The sequence below is a fragment of the Pseudophryne corroboree genome, chromosome 2, assembly GCF_028390025.1.
Source record: "Pseudophryne corroboree isolate aPseCor3 chromosome 2, aPseCor3.hap2, whole genome shotgun sequence".
Lineage (NCBI taxonomy): Eukaryota > Metazoa > Chordata > Amphibia > Anura > Myobatrachidae > Pseudophryne > Pseudophryne corroboree.
In genome coordinates this window covers 715,080,837-715,098,816 of record NC_086445.1, presented here as the reverse complement: position 1 = coordinate 715,098,816, position 17,980 = coordinate 715,080,837, and the positions used below count along the sequence as shown (strand labels likewise).

Here is a 17,980-nt window from a genome sequence, read left to right as displayed (position 1 = left end):
GGGATTTTTAACCAGCTCAATGCTGGATTGCTGGACACAGAACTCCAGGCTGTTTGCTTTATGACCTAAGTGACCAGTTTGTTTGAAGATGAGAGCTGAAAGATGCAGTCTTCCACCGCCAACATTTATGATAGGATGAGAGACCAGAAACTGGAATATAAATTTCTTCTCCCACTTTTGCTGGGTTTTGATCTTGTCACTACTAAACACATTTATGTCCCCAGGACAGAGTGGTTTGGGGAAATGCACTCAGTGATAACCTCCTGGCCCACCCTGGGGTTATGTCCACAATCTTTACAACCTAGAAAGAGGGAAACGGCAGGCAGACCTCTAAGCCCCCCCTGGAGTTATGTCCACAGGCAGTTCACAGGAAATAAGATCTTATATCACACACACAATAGTAGAAATATCATATTCTGGGATCCGATCATGTGATGGATCGTGACATCCTATATAAATTACTTGCCCAAAAGATTTTACATTACAGGTTGAGTATCCCATATCCAAAATGCCTGGGACCAGAAGTATTTTGGATATCAGATTTTTCCGTATTTTGGAATAATTGCATACCACAATGAAAGATCATGGTGATGGGACCCAAGTCTAAGCACAGAATGCATTTATGTTTCATATATACCTTATACACACAGCCTGAAGGTCATTTTAGACAATATTTTCAATAACTTTGTGCATTAAACAAAGTTTGTGTACACTGAGCCATCAGAAAACAAAGGTTTCACTATCTCTGTCTTGCTCAAAAAATTCCGTATTTCAGAATATTCTGTATTTTGGAATATTTGGATATGGGATACTCAACCTGTACTTACTTTGTAGCTACATCCATATTTACCAGAAAGCATAACACTGAAACAATGATTCTTTTGAAAAATATATTTAAATGACACTAGTAACTTCAGTAAGAAAACAAGTTTCTGTATAAACTATTTCAATCAATAAAGTTGAGGTAGTATGAAGTTTCAGTATAGATAACGATCCACGTGGGAGGTGACATAGAAGGCGAACACTACAGCAAACATCAGTATGAAGACTGGCGCCCAGCAACAGCAACGTTTCTGTGGGGAGACGGTGATTAATTGGCATAGAATACAATAGTCAGCACTTTAGATGTAAATGTAATTTTATTGCCCCAAAGGAAGTACTTAATAACATTTCCCACCATTTAGCTAGGGGGAACCCTACAAATGAGCATCCCCTATAGGTAAATGTCTGAGTTGAAGTGGACAGTAGTCGGCACATCACTACCATCCTCAGCTACCACTGGAATTCACCTTTACTGTACATTGACAATGAAGATGCTTGAAAAATAACTGGAAATTCAAATCAAGCAAGGTACCATCTTACAACTGGTGCTGCTTTGACTATAAAGGAAACTAACCAAACAATGACTTCACTAAATACCTTTAGTTTCCATTTATGAGTTCCCTTCAACTCATTCCGACACTGCTGCAATTTTGTCTGACACAAATTATATTCTTCAGTTATCAGCTCAACTTCAGTCTTCAGACCTTCACACTGGCAGACACAACAGGGTTATAATTACAATACTTTATTTGTCATTAACAGGACAATCATGAAATGTCAATGAAATGAACATATGAGCAGTGGAACAAGCAATAAACATATTTCATTTAAAATTAACCCTGTTCCTTTAGACCATTTAGCAAAAGAACAGCTGTTGGAAAAAATAAGATTTTAAACCTACCGGTAAATCTTTTTCTCGTATTCCGTAGAGGATGCTGGGACTCCGTAAGGACCATGGGGATAGACGGGCTCCGCAGGAGAAATGGGCACTTTAAGAAAGACTTTGGATCTGGGTGTGCACTGACTCCTCCCTCTATGCCCCTCCTCCAGACCTCAGTTAGAGAAACTTTGCCCAGAGGAGACGGACAGTACGAGGAAAGGATTTTAGTTAATCTAAGGGCAAGATTCATACCAGGCACACCAATCACACCGTATAACCTGTGATATACAATCTAGTTAACAGTATGAACAACAACATATCATCGGTCCATAACCGACGAAACTATAACATAACCCTTATGAAAGCAATAACTATATACAAGTCTTGCAGAAATAGTCCGCACTTGGGACGGGCGCCCAGCATCCTCTACGGACTACGAGAAAAAGATTTACCGGTAGGTTTAAAATCTTATTTTCTCTAACGTCCTAGAGGATGCTGGGACTCCGTAAGGACCATGGGGATTATACCAAAGCTCCCAAACGGGCGGGAGAGTGCGGATGACTCTGCAGCACCGATTGAGCACACAGGAGGTCCTCCTCAGCCAGGGTATCAAACTTATAGAACTTTGCAAAGGTGTTTGACCCCGACCAAGTAGCAGCTCGGCACAGCTGTAGTGCCGAGACCCCTTGGGCAGCCGCCCAAGACGAGCCCACCTTCCCAGTGGAATGGGCCTTAACCGATTTTGGTAACGGCAATCCTGACGTAGAATGCGCCTGCTGAATCGTGTTACAGATCCAGCGAGCAAAAGTCTGCTTTGAAGCAGGGCCGCCAACCTTGTTGGCTGCATATAGGACAAACAGTGCTTCTGTTTTTCTGATCCTAGCCGTTCTGGCCACGTAAATCTTCAAAGCCCTGACCACATCAAGGGACTCGGAATCCTCCAAGTCCCGTGTAGCCACAGGCACGACAATAGGTTGGTTCATATGAAAGGATGAGACCACATTAGGTAGGAATTGAGGATGGGTCCGCAATTCCGCTCTATCCATATGGAAAACCAGATAGGGGCTTTTATGTGATAAAGCCGCTAATCCCGAAACACGCCTAGGCGAAGCCAAGGCTAACAACATGACCACCTTCCAAGTGAGATATTTCACCTCCACTGTTTTAAGTGGTTCAAACCAATGTGACTTAAGAAAACTTAACACCACTTTAAGGTCCCAAGGCGCCACCGGAGGCACAAAAGGAGGCCGAATATGCAGTACTCCCTTCACAAAAGTCTATACTTCAGGCAGAGAGGCCAATTCCTTTTGAAAGAAAATGGATAAGGCCGAAATCTGAACTTTAATGGAGCCTAATTTTAGGCCCAAATTCACTCCAGTTTGTAGGAAGTGAAGAAAACGGCCTAGATGGAATTCTTCCGTAGGAGCATTCCTGGCCTCACACCAAGAAACATATTTTTGCCATATTCGGTGATAATGTTTAGATGTCACGTCCTTCCTAGCCTTTATTAGCGTAGGAATGACCTCATCCGGAATACCTTTTTCCGCTAGGATCCGGCGTTCAACCGCCATGCCGTCCAACGCAGCCGCGGTAAGTCTTGAAACAGACAGGGACCCTGTTGCAACAGATCCTGTCTTAGAGGAAGAGGCCACGGATCTTCTGTGAGCATTTCCTGCAGATCCGGATATCAGGTACTTCGTGGCCAATCCGGAACAATGAGTATTGTTCTCACTCCTCTTTTTCTTATTATTCTCAACACCTTGGGTATGAGAGGAAGAGGAGGAAATACATAGACCGACTGGAACACCCACGGTGTCACTAGGGCATCCACAGCTACCGCCTGAGGATCTCTTGACCTGGCGCAATACCTTTGTAGCTTTTTGTTGAGACGGGACGCCATCATGTCTATTTGGGGCAATCCCCACCGACTTGCAATCTGTGCAAAGACTTCCTGAGGAAGTTTCCACTCTCCTGGATGCAGGTCGTGTCGGCTGAGGAAGTCTGCTTCCCAGTTGTCCACTCCCGGAATGAACACTGCTGACAGTGCACTTTCATGATTCTCCGCCCAGCGAAGAATTCTGGTGGCTTCCGCCATCGCCACTCTGCTCCTTGTGCCGCCTTTGCGGTTTACATGAGCTACTGCGGTGACGTTGTCCGACTGAATCAGCACCGGTCGGTCGCGAAGTAAGGTCTCCGCTTGACGTAGGGCGTTGAATATGGCCCTCAGTTCCAGGATGTTGATGTAAAGACAAGTCTCTTGACTTGACCAAAGGCCTTGGAAATTTCTTCCCTGTGTGACTGCTCCCCAACCGCGGAGGCTCGCGTCCGTGGTTACCAGGATCCAATCCTGAATTCCGAACCTGCAGCCCTCTAGAAGGTGAGCACTCTGCAGCCACCACAGGAGAGAAACCCTGGCCCTGGGGGACAGGGTGATCCGCTGATGCATGTGCAGATGTGACCCAGACCATTTGTTCAATAGGTCCCACTGGAAAGTCCTTGCATGGAACCTGCCGAAGGGAATGGCTTCGTATGTCGCCACCATTTTTCCCAGGACTTGAGTGCAATGATGCACTGACACTTGTTTCGGCTTCAACAGGTTCTTGACTAGAGTCATGAGTTCCTGCGCTTTTTCTTCCGGAAGAAAAACCCTTTTCTGGTCTGTGTCCAGAATCATGCCCAAGAAGGACAAGCGAGTCGTAGGATCCAGCTGCGACTTTGGAATATTGAGAATCCAGCCGTGTCGCTGTAACACCTTCAGTGAAAGGGATACGCTGTTCTGCAACTTCTCCCGTGATCTCGCTTTTATGAGGAGATCGTCCAAGTACGGGATAATTGTGACACCCTGCTTTCGCAGGAGCACCATCATTTCCGCCATTACCTTGGTGAAAATTCTCGGGGCCGTGGAAAGCCCAAACGGCAACGTCTGAAATTGGTAATGACAATCCTGTATCGCAAATCTCAGGTACGCCTGATGAGGATATATGGGAACATGCAGGTATGCATCCTTTATGTCCAGCGATACCATAAAATCCCCCCCTTCCAGGCTGGCGATGACCGCTCTGAGCGATTCCATCTTGAACTTGAACCGTTTTAAGTAAAGGTTCAGGGATTTTAAATTCAAAATGGGTCTGACCGAACCGTCCGGTTTCGGGACCACAAACAGGGTTGAGTAGTACCCCTTCCCTCTCTGAAGCAGGGGAACCTCGGCCACCACTTGTTGAAGACACAATTTTTGAATCGCCTGTAACACTATCTCCCTTTCCAGGGGAGAAGTTGGTAGTGCCGATTTGAAATACCGGCGAGGAGGCACCTCTTCGAATTCCAGCCTGTATCCCTGGGAAACAATTTCCATTGCCCAGGGATCCACCTGTGATTGAACCCAGATGTGGCTGAAAAGTCGAAGACGTGCCCCCACTGGAGCGGACTCCCTCCGGGGAGCCCCAGCGTCATGCGGTGGATTTTGCAGAGGCCGGGGAGGACTTCTGTTCCTGGGAACTAGCTGTGTTGTGCAGGTTTTTTCCTCTGCCCTTACCCCTGGCAAGAAAAGTCGATCCACGTACTCTTTTGCTTTTATTTGAACGAAAGGACTGCATTTGATAATGAGGCGCTTTCTTAGATTGTGAGGGAACATAAGGCAAAAAATTCGATTTACCTGCCGTAGCTGTGGAGACGAGGTCCGAGAGGCCCTCTCCAAACAATTCCTCACCCTTGTACGGCAAAAACTCCATATGCCTCTTTGAGTCGGCATCCCCCGTCCACTGTCGGGTCCATAAGACTCGCCTAGCAGAAATGGACATAGCGTTTATTCTGGAACCCAGTAAACTAATGTCTCTTTGAGCATCCCTCATATAGAAGACAGCATCTTTTATATGCCCTAGGGTCATTAAAATGGTATCCTTATCAAGGGTCTCAATATCCGCTGATAAAGAATCTGTCCATGCTGCTACAGCACTACAAACCCAGGCCGACGCAATTGCCGGCCTGAGCAACGTACCAGAATGAGTGTAACTGGACTTCAAGGTAACCTCCTGCTTGCGGTCAGCAGGATCCTTGAGGGTAGCCGTATCTTGGGACGGGAGCGCTATCTTTTTTGATAAGCGTGTCAAAGCTTTTGTCTACCCTAGGGAAGGATTCTCACCGTATTCTGTCCTGTGACGGGAAAGGATACGCTGTTAGAATCCTTTTGGGAATCTGCAGTTTTTTGTCTGGAGTTTCCCACGCTTTTTCGCATAATTCGTTCAGCTCATGTGAGGAGGGAAAGGTGACCTCAGGTTTCTTTCCCTTATACATGTGTACCCTCGTGTCAGGGACAGGGGGTTCCTCAGTAATATGCAAAACATCTTTAATTGCGATAATCATATATCGAATACATTAAGCCACCCTTGGCTGCAATTTAGCATAATCGTAGTCGACACTGGAGTCTGAATCCGTGTCGGTATCTGTGTCAACTATTTGGGATAGTGGGCGCTTCTGAGACCCCGAAGGTCCCGGCGACATAGGGACAGACATGGGTTGACTCCCTGACCTAGCTTCAGCTTTGTCTAATCTTTTGTGCAATAAATTAACATTAGCACTTAAAACATTCCACATATCCATCCAGTCAGGTGTCGGCGCTGCCGACGGAGACCTTATATTCATACACTCCCCCTCCTCCTTAGGTGAGCCTTCAACCTCAGACATGTCGACACACGCACAGGGAAGCTCTTTTCTGAAGACAGGTTCCCCACCAGGCCCTTTGGAGAGACAGAGAGAGAGAGTATGCCAGCACACACCCCAGCGCTATATGACCCAGGAAAAAACACAGAATGTTTACCCAGTAGCGCTTATGTATAATATATATGCGCCAATTATGTGCCCCCCCCCACTTTAAAACCCTCTTTCACCGTGTGTCAAGCAGGGGAGAGTCCGAGGAGCTTCCTCTCAGCGGTGCTGTGGAGAAAAAATGGCGCTGGTGAGTGCTGAGGGAGAAGCCCCGCCCCCTCGGCGGCGGGCTTCTGTCCCGCTCAAATTTACTAATAACATGGCGGGGGCTCTTTTTATACATGTACAGTGCCCAGCTGTACATGTATATATGTGTATTTGCCACCTGTGTTTATTGCTGCCCAGGGCGCCCCCCCTGCGCCCTGCACCCTTACAGTGACCGAAGTGTGTGAGGTGAATGGGAGCAATGGCGCACCGCTTCACTGCTGTGTGTTACCTCTTATGAAGATCATGTCTTCTGCCGCCTCTGAAGTCTTTTCCTCACATACTCACCCGGCTTCTTTCTTCTGGCTCTGCGAGGAGGACGGCGGCGCGGCTCTGGGACGGACGGCGAGGGTGAGACCTGCGTACCGATCCCTCTGGAGCTAATGGTGTCCAGTAGCCTAAGAAACAGAGCCCTGAAACTCAGAGAAGTGGGTCTGTTTCTCTCTCCTCAGTCCCTCGATGCAGGGAGTCTGTTGCCAGCAGGCACCCTGAAAATAAAAAACCTAACTAAAATACTTTCTTTTACAGGAAACTCAGGAGAGCTCCCTGAAAGCACCCAGTCTCCACTGGGCACAGTATCAAACTGAGGTCTTGAGGAGGGGCATAGAGGGAGGAGCCAGTGCACACCCAGATCCAAAGTCTTTCTTAAAGTGCCCATGTCTCCTGCGGAGCCTGTCTGTCCCCATGGTCCTTACAGAGTCCCAGCATCCTCTAGGACGTTAGAGAAAAACTATTAAGCATACGCTTAGTGTGCACACGTACACTCCTAAAACGTTTTTGGGATGGCAGTCTCTCAAAGACCAAGTAGTTTGGATGACTAGGTTCAGCTAATATGCATCTGGCTCTTTTTAACACACTCTGTTTACATGAAGATCCTTCATACAAGGCAGGGACACCCCAATAATCCTACCAGCAGTCCTAACCACACGTTCTAGGGCAATCTGCTCAGCTACAGTACAGTTCCCAAACCATACTATGATCCCATAAGTCAGAACACTCTCTACTATACTTCTATAACGTGCCTTCTTAATCAAAAAAGTACAATTTAAGGACTAGGTTAGGTCACAAGCAATATACATGCCCAAAAATTTAAATGAGTCCACCTCCTCAATGAACCCCATGCCTGTAAGCTTCCTCATCGTTGTTACTTATCAGACCGACAACAACCGTGTCATCAACAAATTTCACCACCTTAACAAATTCAGAATCTGAAAAACAATTGTGCGTAAATTAGGAATATAATAATGGGCTCACGACACACCCCTGTGGTAATTAACACTGAAAGAGTCAAGTAGCCTTTCTTTCTATTTATTTGAAGATTTCATAAACTGAATAAAGCAAAACCAAAATAAAACATTTGACCATATTCGTGCAACACTGCGAAAACCACGTCGATTGTGTACTACTGTCACAAACTCCGCTGTGACCAAATTACAAAAGGTGACAAAACAAAAGGTTGGTAGCAAATTGGACCATTAAAAATTTTTATGAATAACATTAGTTAAATCAATTCACTATTATAACACTAGTCCTCTGCATACAGCTTCTCCTATACTGTACTAGCAAATTTGTGTAAATGAGCCTTTGTGATGCTTTAGGTTCCCAGTGGCAATGAATTTACCTCCTTTTCCTTTGATATTAGTTGGTCCGTAACAACTTGGAGCTGGTCACTCTGCAGCAGTTTATCTGTGTCACACACCTGTAATGTTGTGTCTTTGGTAATATCTGACAAACGTTTGTGCTCCAATGCTGCAAGCTCAGCTGCAAAAGCAAATCCGCATTTGTGGTGTTAGACTGAAAACCATTAACACAATATCTCACACTCTTTACTGTAGTATTAAAACCAAATGGTCATTATATTTTATTGATCCCATCTAATTCATTTTTCATAGCCATTATTTAAAAACTAACCTCTCCTCCATTTGCTTCAGTCAAGTGTTGGTAAAGTTGAACAAATGTTTTCCTTATAAATATCTGCATTGAGGCTTAGCAAAGTTTTGTTCACTTAGTTTTTTTTTTTCTTGGTGAATTAATTTGCTCTTTTAGCCAGTGGCATATTAAGAGAGGAGGGGACACGTGCAGCATCCGTCCGGTACCCCTGCTCTCTCTCCAGGCGGCAGCATGGTTAGTGAGTGGCACTACGCATGTGGAGGACTCTGGGACAATTGTTGTGATGACCATTTGCCGGCAAATCACCTACTGTGCGTGCACAAATCGCCATTTTCCCGGTGATTTTGCAAAGCTGCCATAGCAGACACGAGACTCCGGAGAGGCGAGTACAGAAGAAATGGGTGCATCAGATCGTTATCGTTAGTGGAAGCTACACAATTTTCACTATTACTAATAATTTATCGATCCGATGTGTCAAAATCGTGCACAATATCGTTCTAATGTGGGGGCTTTTAGTCTTTTGCAATTCAGCATTTGCTACACCACACTGCAAATCCCTACACTGATTCCTCATGTTGTCCAGAACATGGTTTCCTAAACTCAAGGCACCGTAATAGTGCAAGATTTATGAATATCCATGCTTGTGCACAGATGGTATAATTAAACTGACTGAGGTACTTACTAATAGTCACCTGTGCTTAAGCATGGGTATCCTTAAAACCTGGACTATTAGGGTGTCACGAGGACAGAGTTTGAGCACAACCACTGCTCCAAAATATCATTCAAAATATTTACAATCATCTGCAAAAGCCTCAACATCACCTCCATCACAGACCGGTCTCCGACCTACACTCATTTCAGATCACGTTCTCCTGCTTGCAACTAAGGGTAAGGGTAGGTTTCAAAGATTGGAAAATAAGTAATGTACTGGCATTACAATTAAGTATAGAAGTATTTGCCCTATGGCAAAAATCCAGAGAGTGTAGATACTCAACAAAATCACAGTATTGGTAAAAGTTAATGGTGCCTCCTCCGCTAGAATATTACAAACTTCAATGTGAACAGAGAACATAACCTATTTTGGAGGAACTCTTGTATTATATATAAAACTTATCTTTTAATTGAGCAATTTAGAAATTAGAGAACAGACCTGCAAAATGCAACATACAAATTCTACATAGATACCTACATGTGTAAATTAATGAATGAGTACCACTAGGGCCATCTTAAGGCAGAGGTACACTGGGCAGCTGCCCAGGGCCCCTCAATTCTTAGGGGCTTCGAGCAGGGGCAGGTGGTGGTCACACAATCAGAGTGGCAAGGCAGCATTCTCTACCTGTCTCCCAGCCTGCAGCCAGACAGTGAATGGCTGTCGGCATACTGATTGGTGGAAGGCTGACAGTCATTCACTGTACAGAAGCATGGCGAGATACGGCACAGGACCACAGGAGGGGCGTGTTATGATTTTATTCAACTTGTTCCCATGAAAGTGTGGGTAGGGGGGTATCCAGACTCTTGGTCGACACCAATTAGGTCGACACCCATTGGTCAACAGTGGATAGGTTGACACTAGTAACAGGTCGACACGGCCATTAGGTCGACATGAACAAAGTCGACATGAGTTTTTCGCTTTTTGGTGGGGGGACTTTTTCATACTTTACTATACACATGGACTACGATTGGGAACGGTAACCTGTGCCGAGGACAGCGGCAGCAGAGTTTGCTCACCATGCAAGGGGACGCGGTGCACTAATCGGGGTTCCTGGTCACTTGACGGAGAAAACGATGCCTAAAAAACTCATGTCGACCTTTTTTCATGTCGACCTTGTTCATGTTGACCTAATGGCCGTGTCGACCTAGCCACTGTCGACCAATGGATGTCCACCTAATTGGTGTCGACCATGAGTCCCATACCTGGGTAGGGGCCCCAGTGCATTGCTTTGCCCACGGCCTACTATGCTATTAAGACCGACCTGAGTACAACAACTCAGTGTACACCCTATGGAAGTAATTCAGAGTTGATCGCAGCAGCAAATTTGTTAGCAGTTGGGCAAAACCATGTGCACTGCAGAGGGGGCAGATATAACATTTGTAGAGAGAGTTAGATTTGAGTTGGTTATTTTGTTTCTGTGCAGGGTAAATACTGTCTGCTTTATTTTTACACTGCAATTTAGATTATAGTTTGAATACACCCCACCCAAATCTAACTCTCTCTGCACGTTATATCTGCCTCCCCTGCAGTGCACATGGTTTTGCCCAATTGCTAAAAAATTTGCTGCTGCAATCAACTCTGAATTAGGCCCTATATGCAATGAAGATGTGTGGAGTCACTGATACATATCAAGACAAAAACAGTACCATTTCTATTCTGATGGGGTTGTAAGTATTCCCTGACATGTCATGTGATAATTGCACATAATAGATATGGCAATGATATTAGAAGGCAAACTGAAACAGAAAATACACCCAAGGTGCTGGAGAGAAACAGGTGTCTCCACTATCACTTATATAATTAACCACAGTTGTTACAGATTGAAAATCTTAAAGTAACAGAAAAAAATGACAACTCAGCATCTGTGATGATAGTGAAAAGTTTACTGCATGGCTGTGCTTCTAATGAAATAATTGTATTAGAAAACTTAAAACGTAAGACAATATAAAAATATATATATATTCTGGTGTATCACAACTGAACTCAAATCATTATCCATGAGGTATATAAACTGGTTCGAATTAATCTAAATGTTCAACCATATGCAGAAATACCACCCAGATAATGAAAAATGATCCTGTAATAAATAGATCAGTGCTCTATAGATTGAGGATGATAGATACAATGGAGCTGGTTGCCACCTGGCTCCTGCCGTGAAGAGTAGACCTTTCCTCCATTGTCTCCGGATCAGTGTGCTGACCTGTGATATGGGGCTGAGCGGAGAGCCATCAGCATCCGCGGTGCTCCCGCTCCGTGACCTGGACTAATTGGTGGTCTAGTGACTGGTCACGGGTGTGACGTATCATCTGTCTGCAACGCTGACTGAGGAGCCAAATCACAGTGCTGGTGGCGAGAAGAGCAGATCACCCAAGAATGGAGCCAGCAGTGAAGCTGTGGAGATATCTGGGAACATGGCAAGTCAGCCCCACACAAAATAAATGCAGGCAGGTACCGAGGATCGGGAGAACGGGGAGGAAATGAGGGGGACCGTGGTGGATCCGATAGCTAGAGTAGAGGGAGAGCCACATGAAAGAGAGATGGAAGGATCAGGGAGATGACAGAGAAAGAAGGGGATGCGGTCAAGAAGCCGCCGGCCGGAATCCCGGCGGTCGAAATACCGACGCCGGAATCACGACCGCCACAATCCCGACATATTCTCCCTCCGTGGGTGTCCACGACACCCATAGAGGGAGAATATAATAGTGTGCCGAGCGTAGCGAGGCACCGTGCCCGCAGCGTGGCGAGCGAAGCGAGCCCGCAAGGGGCTGCGTTCGACTCACCACCCCTGTCGGGATTGTGTGGTCGGGATTCCGGCGTCGGTATTTCGACCGCCGGGATTCCGACCGGCGGCATTTAGTACTGATCCCGAAAGAAGATGAAAGGAGAATAATGAGAAGGGTGAGAGAGTTGGGAGGGTAATCAGGAATTGTAGAGAGAAAGGAATGTGTAGATAGGAGGGTTACATAGTTAGTGAGGTTGAAAAGAGGCAAAATGTCCATCGGGTTTGACCTGTATTTTGTGTTAAGCTGTTCATATTATAATACACCTGCTGAAGTAATGGTTTAGTACCAATTGACAACTATGGTTCTTTCCACTCCCAGATTAATGACACTATGTTAAATGCTATAACCCTGGATACTTTTTCCAGTTAGAAATTTGTCCAATCGGTTTTTAAATACATTTACAGAGTCTGGCAGAGTTTCAAAATATTTAATGCCCTTACCGTGAAGAACCCTTTCCTACGTTGTGTACGGAATTTTCTCTCCTCTAGAATCAGCAAGTGCCCATGTGTCCTATGCAGAGTTCTTTTAATAAAAAAATCCCCTGCTAACTCCTTGTATTAACCCTTTACATATTTGAAGATATTAATTGACCCCTCTTAGACGCCTCTTTTCTAGTGTATGTAGATTTAACCTAGCAAGCCTTTCCTTGTACTCCAGTGTCTCTAATCCTTTAATCAATTTAGTAGCTCGACTTTGAATTCTTTCTAGTTCCCCGATATCTTTTTTCATAATATGGTGCCCAAAATTGAACACAATATTCCAGGTGCGGATGTACCAATGATTTGTACAGTGGCAAGATTACATCCTCATCCCTTGTCTCAATGCTCCGTTTTATGCATGCAAGCACTTTACTTGCCTTTTTTGTAGCATTTTGACATTGAGTACTGTTTTTAAGCCTATTATCTATGAGGGTAAAGGGGGGTACACACGGAGAGATCCGTGCTTAAAATCTAAGCAATCTTGCTAGATTGCTTAGATTTTAAGCACGGATCTGCCGTGTGTGTGCCTTCCAGCGATAGCGATGCGCGGCCCCGCGCATCGCTATCGCCGATGCTAGATTGAGCTGCATGCAGGCTCAATCTAGCGGGTCACTCACTTCACCGTTGTGTGAAGTGAGCGGCCCCCCGTTGGCTTTCCCCCTCGCTCAGCACATCGCGCTGTGCTGAGCGGGGTGAGAGATGTGTGCTGAGCGGTCTGTGTTAAGATCGCTCAGCACACATCTCTCCCGTGAGTACCCCCCTTAAGTATGAACAGAAGGAAAATGAAGGTAGGAAAGGGACAGAAGTCTGCTGAACATATTGTTTAACTCTGTCTTTCAGACATTTACTTGTTGCATAGCCATTGTTATTGTGTTGAGTTTGGAACTGGTTAGACTTCCACTATGTTTATAGATTGCCAGTGAATAGCTGCACTGTGTATTATGGGGTATAAACTTATTCTGGGTGGTATTGATGTTTGAAGCAATGAAAATAGAACCCCAAATTTGAATTTGGTAACAAGTCTCAGTCTCAGTGGATATCCATGCACTCCGTGTCACTCTAATCTTGTACTGTTGCTGCATTTACTACAGTACTGACAAGATGGATAAATTACTTTGCTAGTACATGTATAACATTTAAATTTGCTCAAGCACTCCATAAGGTGGTTTGCCTTACATTTGTATGTGTATACAACTTTGTCACGCTGTCTTTATACCATCCCTGCTATGTTCTGTCACTCAGCTTCCTCACAGATGTAATGATGTTCTAATCCCTCCGTTAGTTCCGCCTATAAATTATTTGGTGATGCCAACATGAGACCATGTCTATTCATTTTTCCAGGGCCAATTTTAATTCCTAATCCAGCCTTTTATCTATCCATACATTTACAACAATGGTTGGAATATTACAGCTTTAATATCCAGCCAATGTGCTCTGTATTTCCGTAGCTGAGCAGGTTGCAGCAAACACATATCAGACCTCTTGGGGGCTCCCTCAGTGCACACAACATGGACCACCCTGCACCTTGGCATAAGCAGAATTGTCCTTTGTGTATTAACAGGTATTGCTATTTGTTGTACTCTGGCAATCTGAGTTTAATTCTCAGATTTGGGAATCAGTCCTCCTAGCCTACAGCAGATGCCGACCTACCTTTGAAACTCACTGAAGTAAGCAATGTGGTAGTCTCCTCAACTGATCACTGCCAATTGGCACACAGCCGACAGTAGAAATCTAGCACACCTGACATGAGACTTTTCTATCTGTACTGTACTTCACCTATATTATGGACTCACCGACAAGATTTCTATAGCCAAATTCATGTGTGTGTTCTATATTCTTTGCATTGGACTTGACAGTGTTTGATCTTTTGATACTTTCTCCGATTGCTACTTTTAATAAAAATTATTTCACATTTGTTTTGAATGTTCTATGATCGTCACCTACCTCTCCACCTTCCTATGGCATACCTACAATCACATCTGCAATAATAAACCGGAATCCACAACCTACTGAATTATCCTGCTAGGTCACTCAATATTATATTATTTATTATGGCACATAGGGGGTAATTCAGACCTGATCGCTCGCTAGCAGTTTTTTGCACTGCTGCGATCAGATAGTCGCCCCCTACAGGGGAGTGTATTTTAGCTGTGCAAGTGTGCGAACGCATGTGCAGCCGAGTTTCCCAGAATTTACTCAGCCGCTGCGATCACTTCAGCCTGTCCGGGGCTGGAATTGACGTCAGACACGCCTGCGTTTTCCAAACACTCCCAGAAAACGGTCAGTTGCCACCCACAAACGCCTTCTTCCGGTAAATCTCCTTGCGATCGGCTGTGCAAATGGATTCTTCGTAAAATCCATCGCACAGCAACGATCCACTTTGTACCCGTGCAACGCGCCTGCACATTGCGGTGCATACGCATGCACAGTTCTGACCTGATCGAAACGCTGCAAAAAAATCCGCTAGCGAGCGATCAGGTCTGAATTACCCCCATAATCCATTTCACAGAACGGTGACATCATATTATAATTTTTTAGGACACAATGGGGTTAATTTACTAAGATGGGAGTTCTATTTAAGATGGGTTGTTACCCATAGCAACCAATCAGATTCTACTTCTCATTTATCTAGCACCTTCTAGAAGATAATACCTGTAATCTGATTGGTTGCTATGGGCAACATACCATCTTAAATAGAACTCCCATCTTAGTAAATTTACCCCATTGTATTCAGCAGTTAGTTATGCATCATAGTGAATAACAGGTATGCCACCTGTCGATTGGGTGATATACAGCAACTATAAAAAGTATTTACCCCTTTGGCATTTTTCATGTTTTATTTTCTTATATCATTGAATTAATGTCCGTCACCCCTCTTGTAATGTACATAGATAAAATCTGGTATTATCAACTGCTTCCTGATAAAATTGCTGAAAATTGTGGGGAATTTAGGCTTGTCTACACACAGGAGTGAAGTCGGGCCCATTCATAACAACAAATTGCCTACACCGCTCAGTGTGTATGGGTGATTACGCACTTCCGCGGTCGCTAGCGATGGTTACTAGGTTGATGTGCTGCAGCGATATCGCTAGCGACTTTGTTTATACTAATGAAGGATGGACCATAATTGTTCTGTCCTTCATTAAACTCATCAAGGGCATTCATTCCGATGTTGGAACGAATGCTGGTCGCTACAGGGCGTACCTAGGTTTAAAGATGACTCAACTCATCTTTAAACAAAGCAATTTTATTGAAAAGCAATTAATCAAGGGAAGCATATCAAAGCAAAAAAATCCACTGTCAAGAATATTGCACACACGTAAATTTGTTTAGAACAGGCAGTCCTCCAAATGGAGCATCTGTATGTGTTAAGAAGATCAGCAAGAGGCATATGGCAAAACTGAGTTGTGGTCTTTCCCAGCAGAAATGGCAAAATCTGTCTCTAACAACCCAACCTCGGTCCTCAAGGCACACTAACAGCCCAGGTTTTGGTGATATTCATGCTTGAACACAGGTGACTTAATTAGTACCTCAGTTATTTTGGTTTAACTATCTGTGCTGAAGCCTGGACATCACTAAAACCTGCACTGTTAGTGTGCTTTGAGGACCCAGGTTGGGAATGCCCTATACGATTATGACATCTCAGGCAATTCATAACTGTGCCTATTATTGGTATATGTTAAGAAGAAGTATGACAGAAACTGCCTGAAGCTGGGGGCGGGGCCATTCTGCAGGCAATAATACTTTATTAAAAAAAAACATCTATGGAGGCATGCCTCGCTGTGGGGGTCGTGCCTAGAGAGTCATGTGAGCATCTCCTCCTCTACACATACATGAATGCCGGTTTGTATTAATGTCACATGCTGTGTGATTGAAGGACACCTGATTGCCGGGCAGACGCAATAGGGGTTAGGACTCGCTGTGTTTGTATTTGGAAGGAAGTGACAAATAAGGCAGCAGCAACAGGTGACAGTTTCCACACCAGTCCGGGGAGCTGCACCTGACCAGCACGGCTGTGTCTTCCGCCCCTGTAGAGCCACAGGACCCAAGTCTGTGCAGCTGCTCATTGTCAAGTCCATCTTGGAAGGTAAGCAGCGCTGCCACAGCTCAGACTTCCCTTTCTCGATACACACACACACACACACACACACACACACACACACACACACACACACACACACACACACACACACACAATGTGCTGACAGGTGGGGGGCTGAGGGGTGCAGGGAGCCAGACAGGTGGAGGGCTGGAGTGTGCATTTACATATAATAAATGCAGTGTCCCCAGATGTTGACCTCACCGCACGTCACTGGTAAGAAGAAGCCCATTGTTGAAAAAAATGTACATGAAATCTCTTCTACAATTAAAAAAAAAAAAAAAAAAAGAATGTAGAAGACCCACATTCCAAGGAGATAAAGTTTGCCGCTAGCCTAACACTGAGCACCATTCCAAGAATCCAAGAACCCATCAGTATGTTGGTAAGAAACATTAATAGATATAAATAAATCTTAGGATAGGTTACTGCAGCATTTAAAGTACAGACTTCAGTCCCACTTAGATTCTGTGGAAAGCCTAAAAAAATGCTGTTCATCAATGCTCCTCATCAATCCAGATGGGACCTGAACAATATTGCAAAGAAAAGTAGATGGAAATTGCAGCAACCAAACATGCAAATCTTGTAGTCAGTTACCCGAGTAGATGCACAGCTATACCTGCAGCCAAAAGTCAATGATCGTTTTATATTTGGAAGAATAACCTTTTAAAGCTACAATAGTTTTTTTTATTTTTTTTTATTATTATTTGACATTACATAATGCATTTGTTGGTCAGTCAAGAAAATACCTAAATAAATAAGTTTTAATTCCAAGTGTATTAAAAAAAATGCACTTGAGGCGTGGCTTACTACAGCTCAGGGGGTCTTTATAATCAATGATGAAATTAATTACATGAGCAAACTAATTACCTTAATATAAAATTATTAAACATATTACCAAAACTCACTACCTATAGCAGTTCCACTTTTTAAGGCTTAATACATTTGGGCCAATGTATTCAGCTTGCTTGTGACGGGATGCGGTCAATATACCTACAATAAAAATCCTGACACTCAAAATCCCGACAACCATTGACCGACCGTCAAAATCCCGACATTTAAAATACCGACAAGGACAAAATACTGATATTTAAAATGTGGACAGGTCAAAAATTCTACATGAGGTCTTCATGACTTTTTCATTGAAACCGACTTGTTCATACTTTACCATCCCAGTGGACCTGGAAAGAGAATATAATAGTGTGCCAAGCGCAGCCAGGCACCGTTCCTGAATCATAGCGAACACAGTGAGCCATGCGAAGGGGCGCAGTACACTTATACGGTGTCCATGTCAACCTATGTCGACATACACACCAAAAAAACAATGAAAAACTGTATCGACTATTTGACCTG

At 44.4% G+C, this 17,980-nt stretch overlaps 1 protein-coding gene across 6 annotated transcripts in view; it reads right to left on the bottom strand.

The window, feature by feature from the left end:
* Positions 1-876: 876 nt before the first annotated feature.
* The window catches only part of TRAF3IP3 (TRAF3 interacting protein 3), a 241,442-nt gene continuing 224,338 nt past the window's right edge, over positions 877-17,980 (bottom strand). For all 6 annotated transcript variants that reach the window (XM_063955344.1, XM_063955346.1, XM_063955347.1 and 3 more), the window contains 3 exons: positions 8,289-8,428; positions 1,420-1,533; positions 877-1,073 (listed from right to left, as the gene is read on the bottom strand). In XM_063955344.1, coding sequence (XP_063811414.1) covers positions 978-1,073; positions 1,420-1,533; positions 8,289-8,428 — 350 coding nt within the window. In that variant the 3' untranslated portion in view covers positions 877-977. The remainder of the gene's footprint in view (positions 1,074-1,419; positions 1,534-8,288; positions 8,429-17,980) is intronic.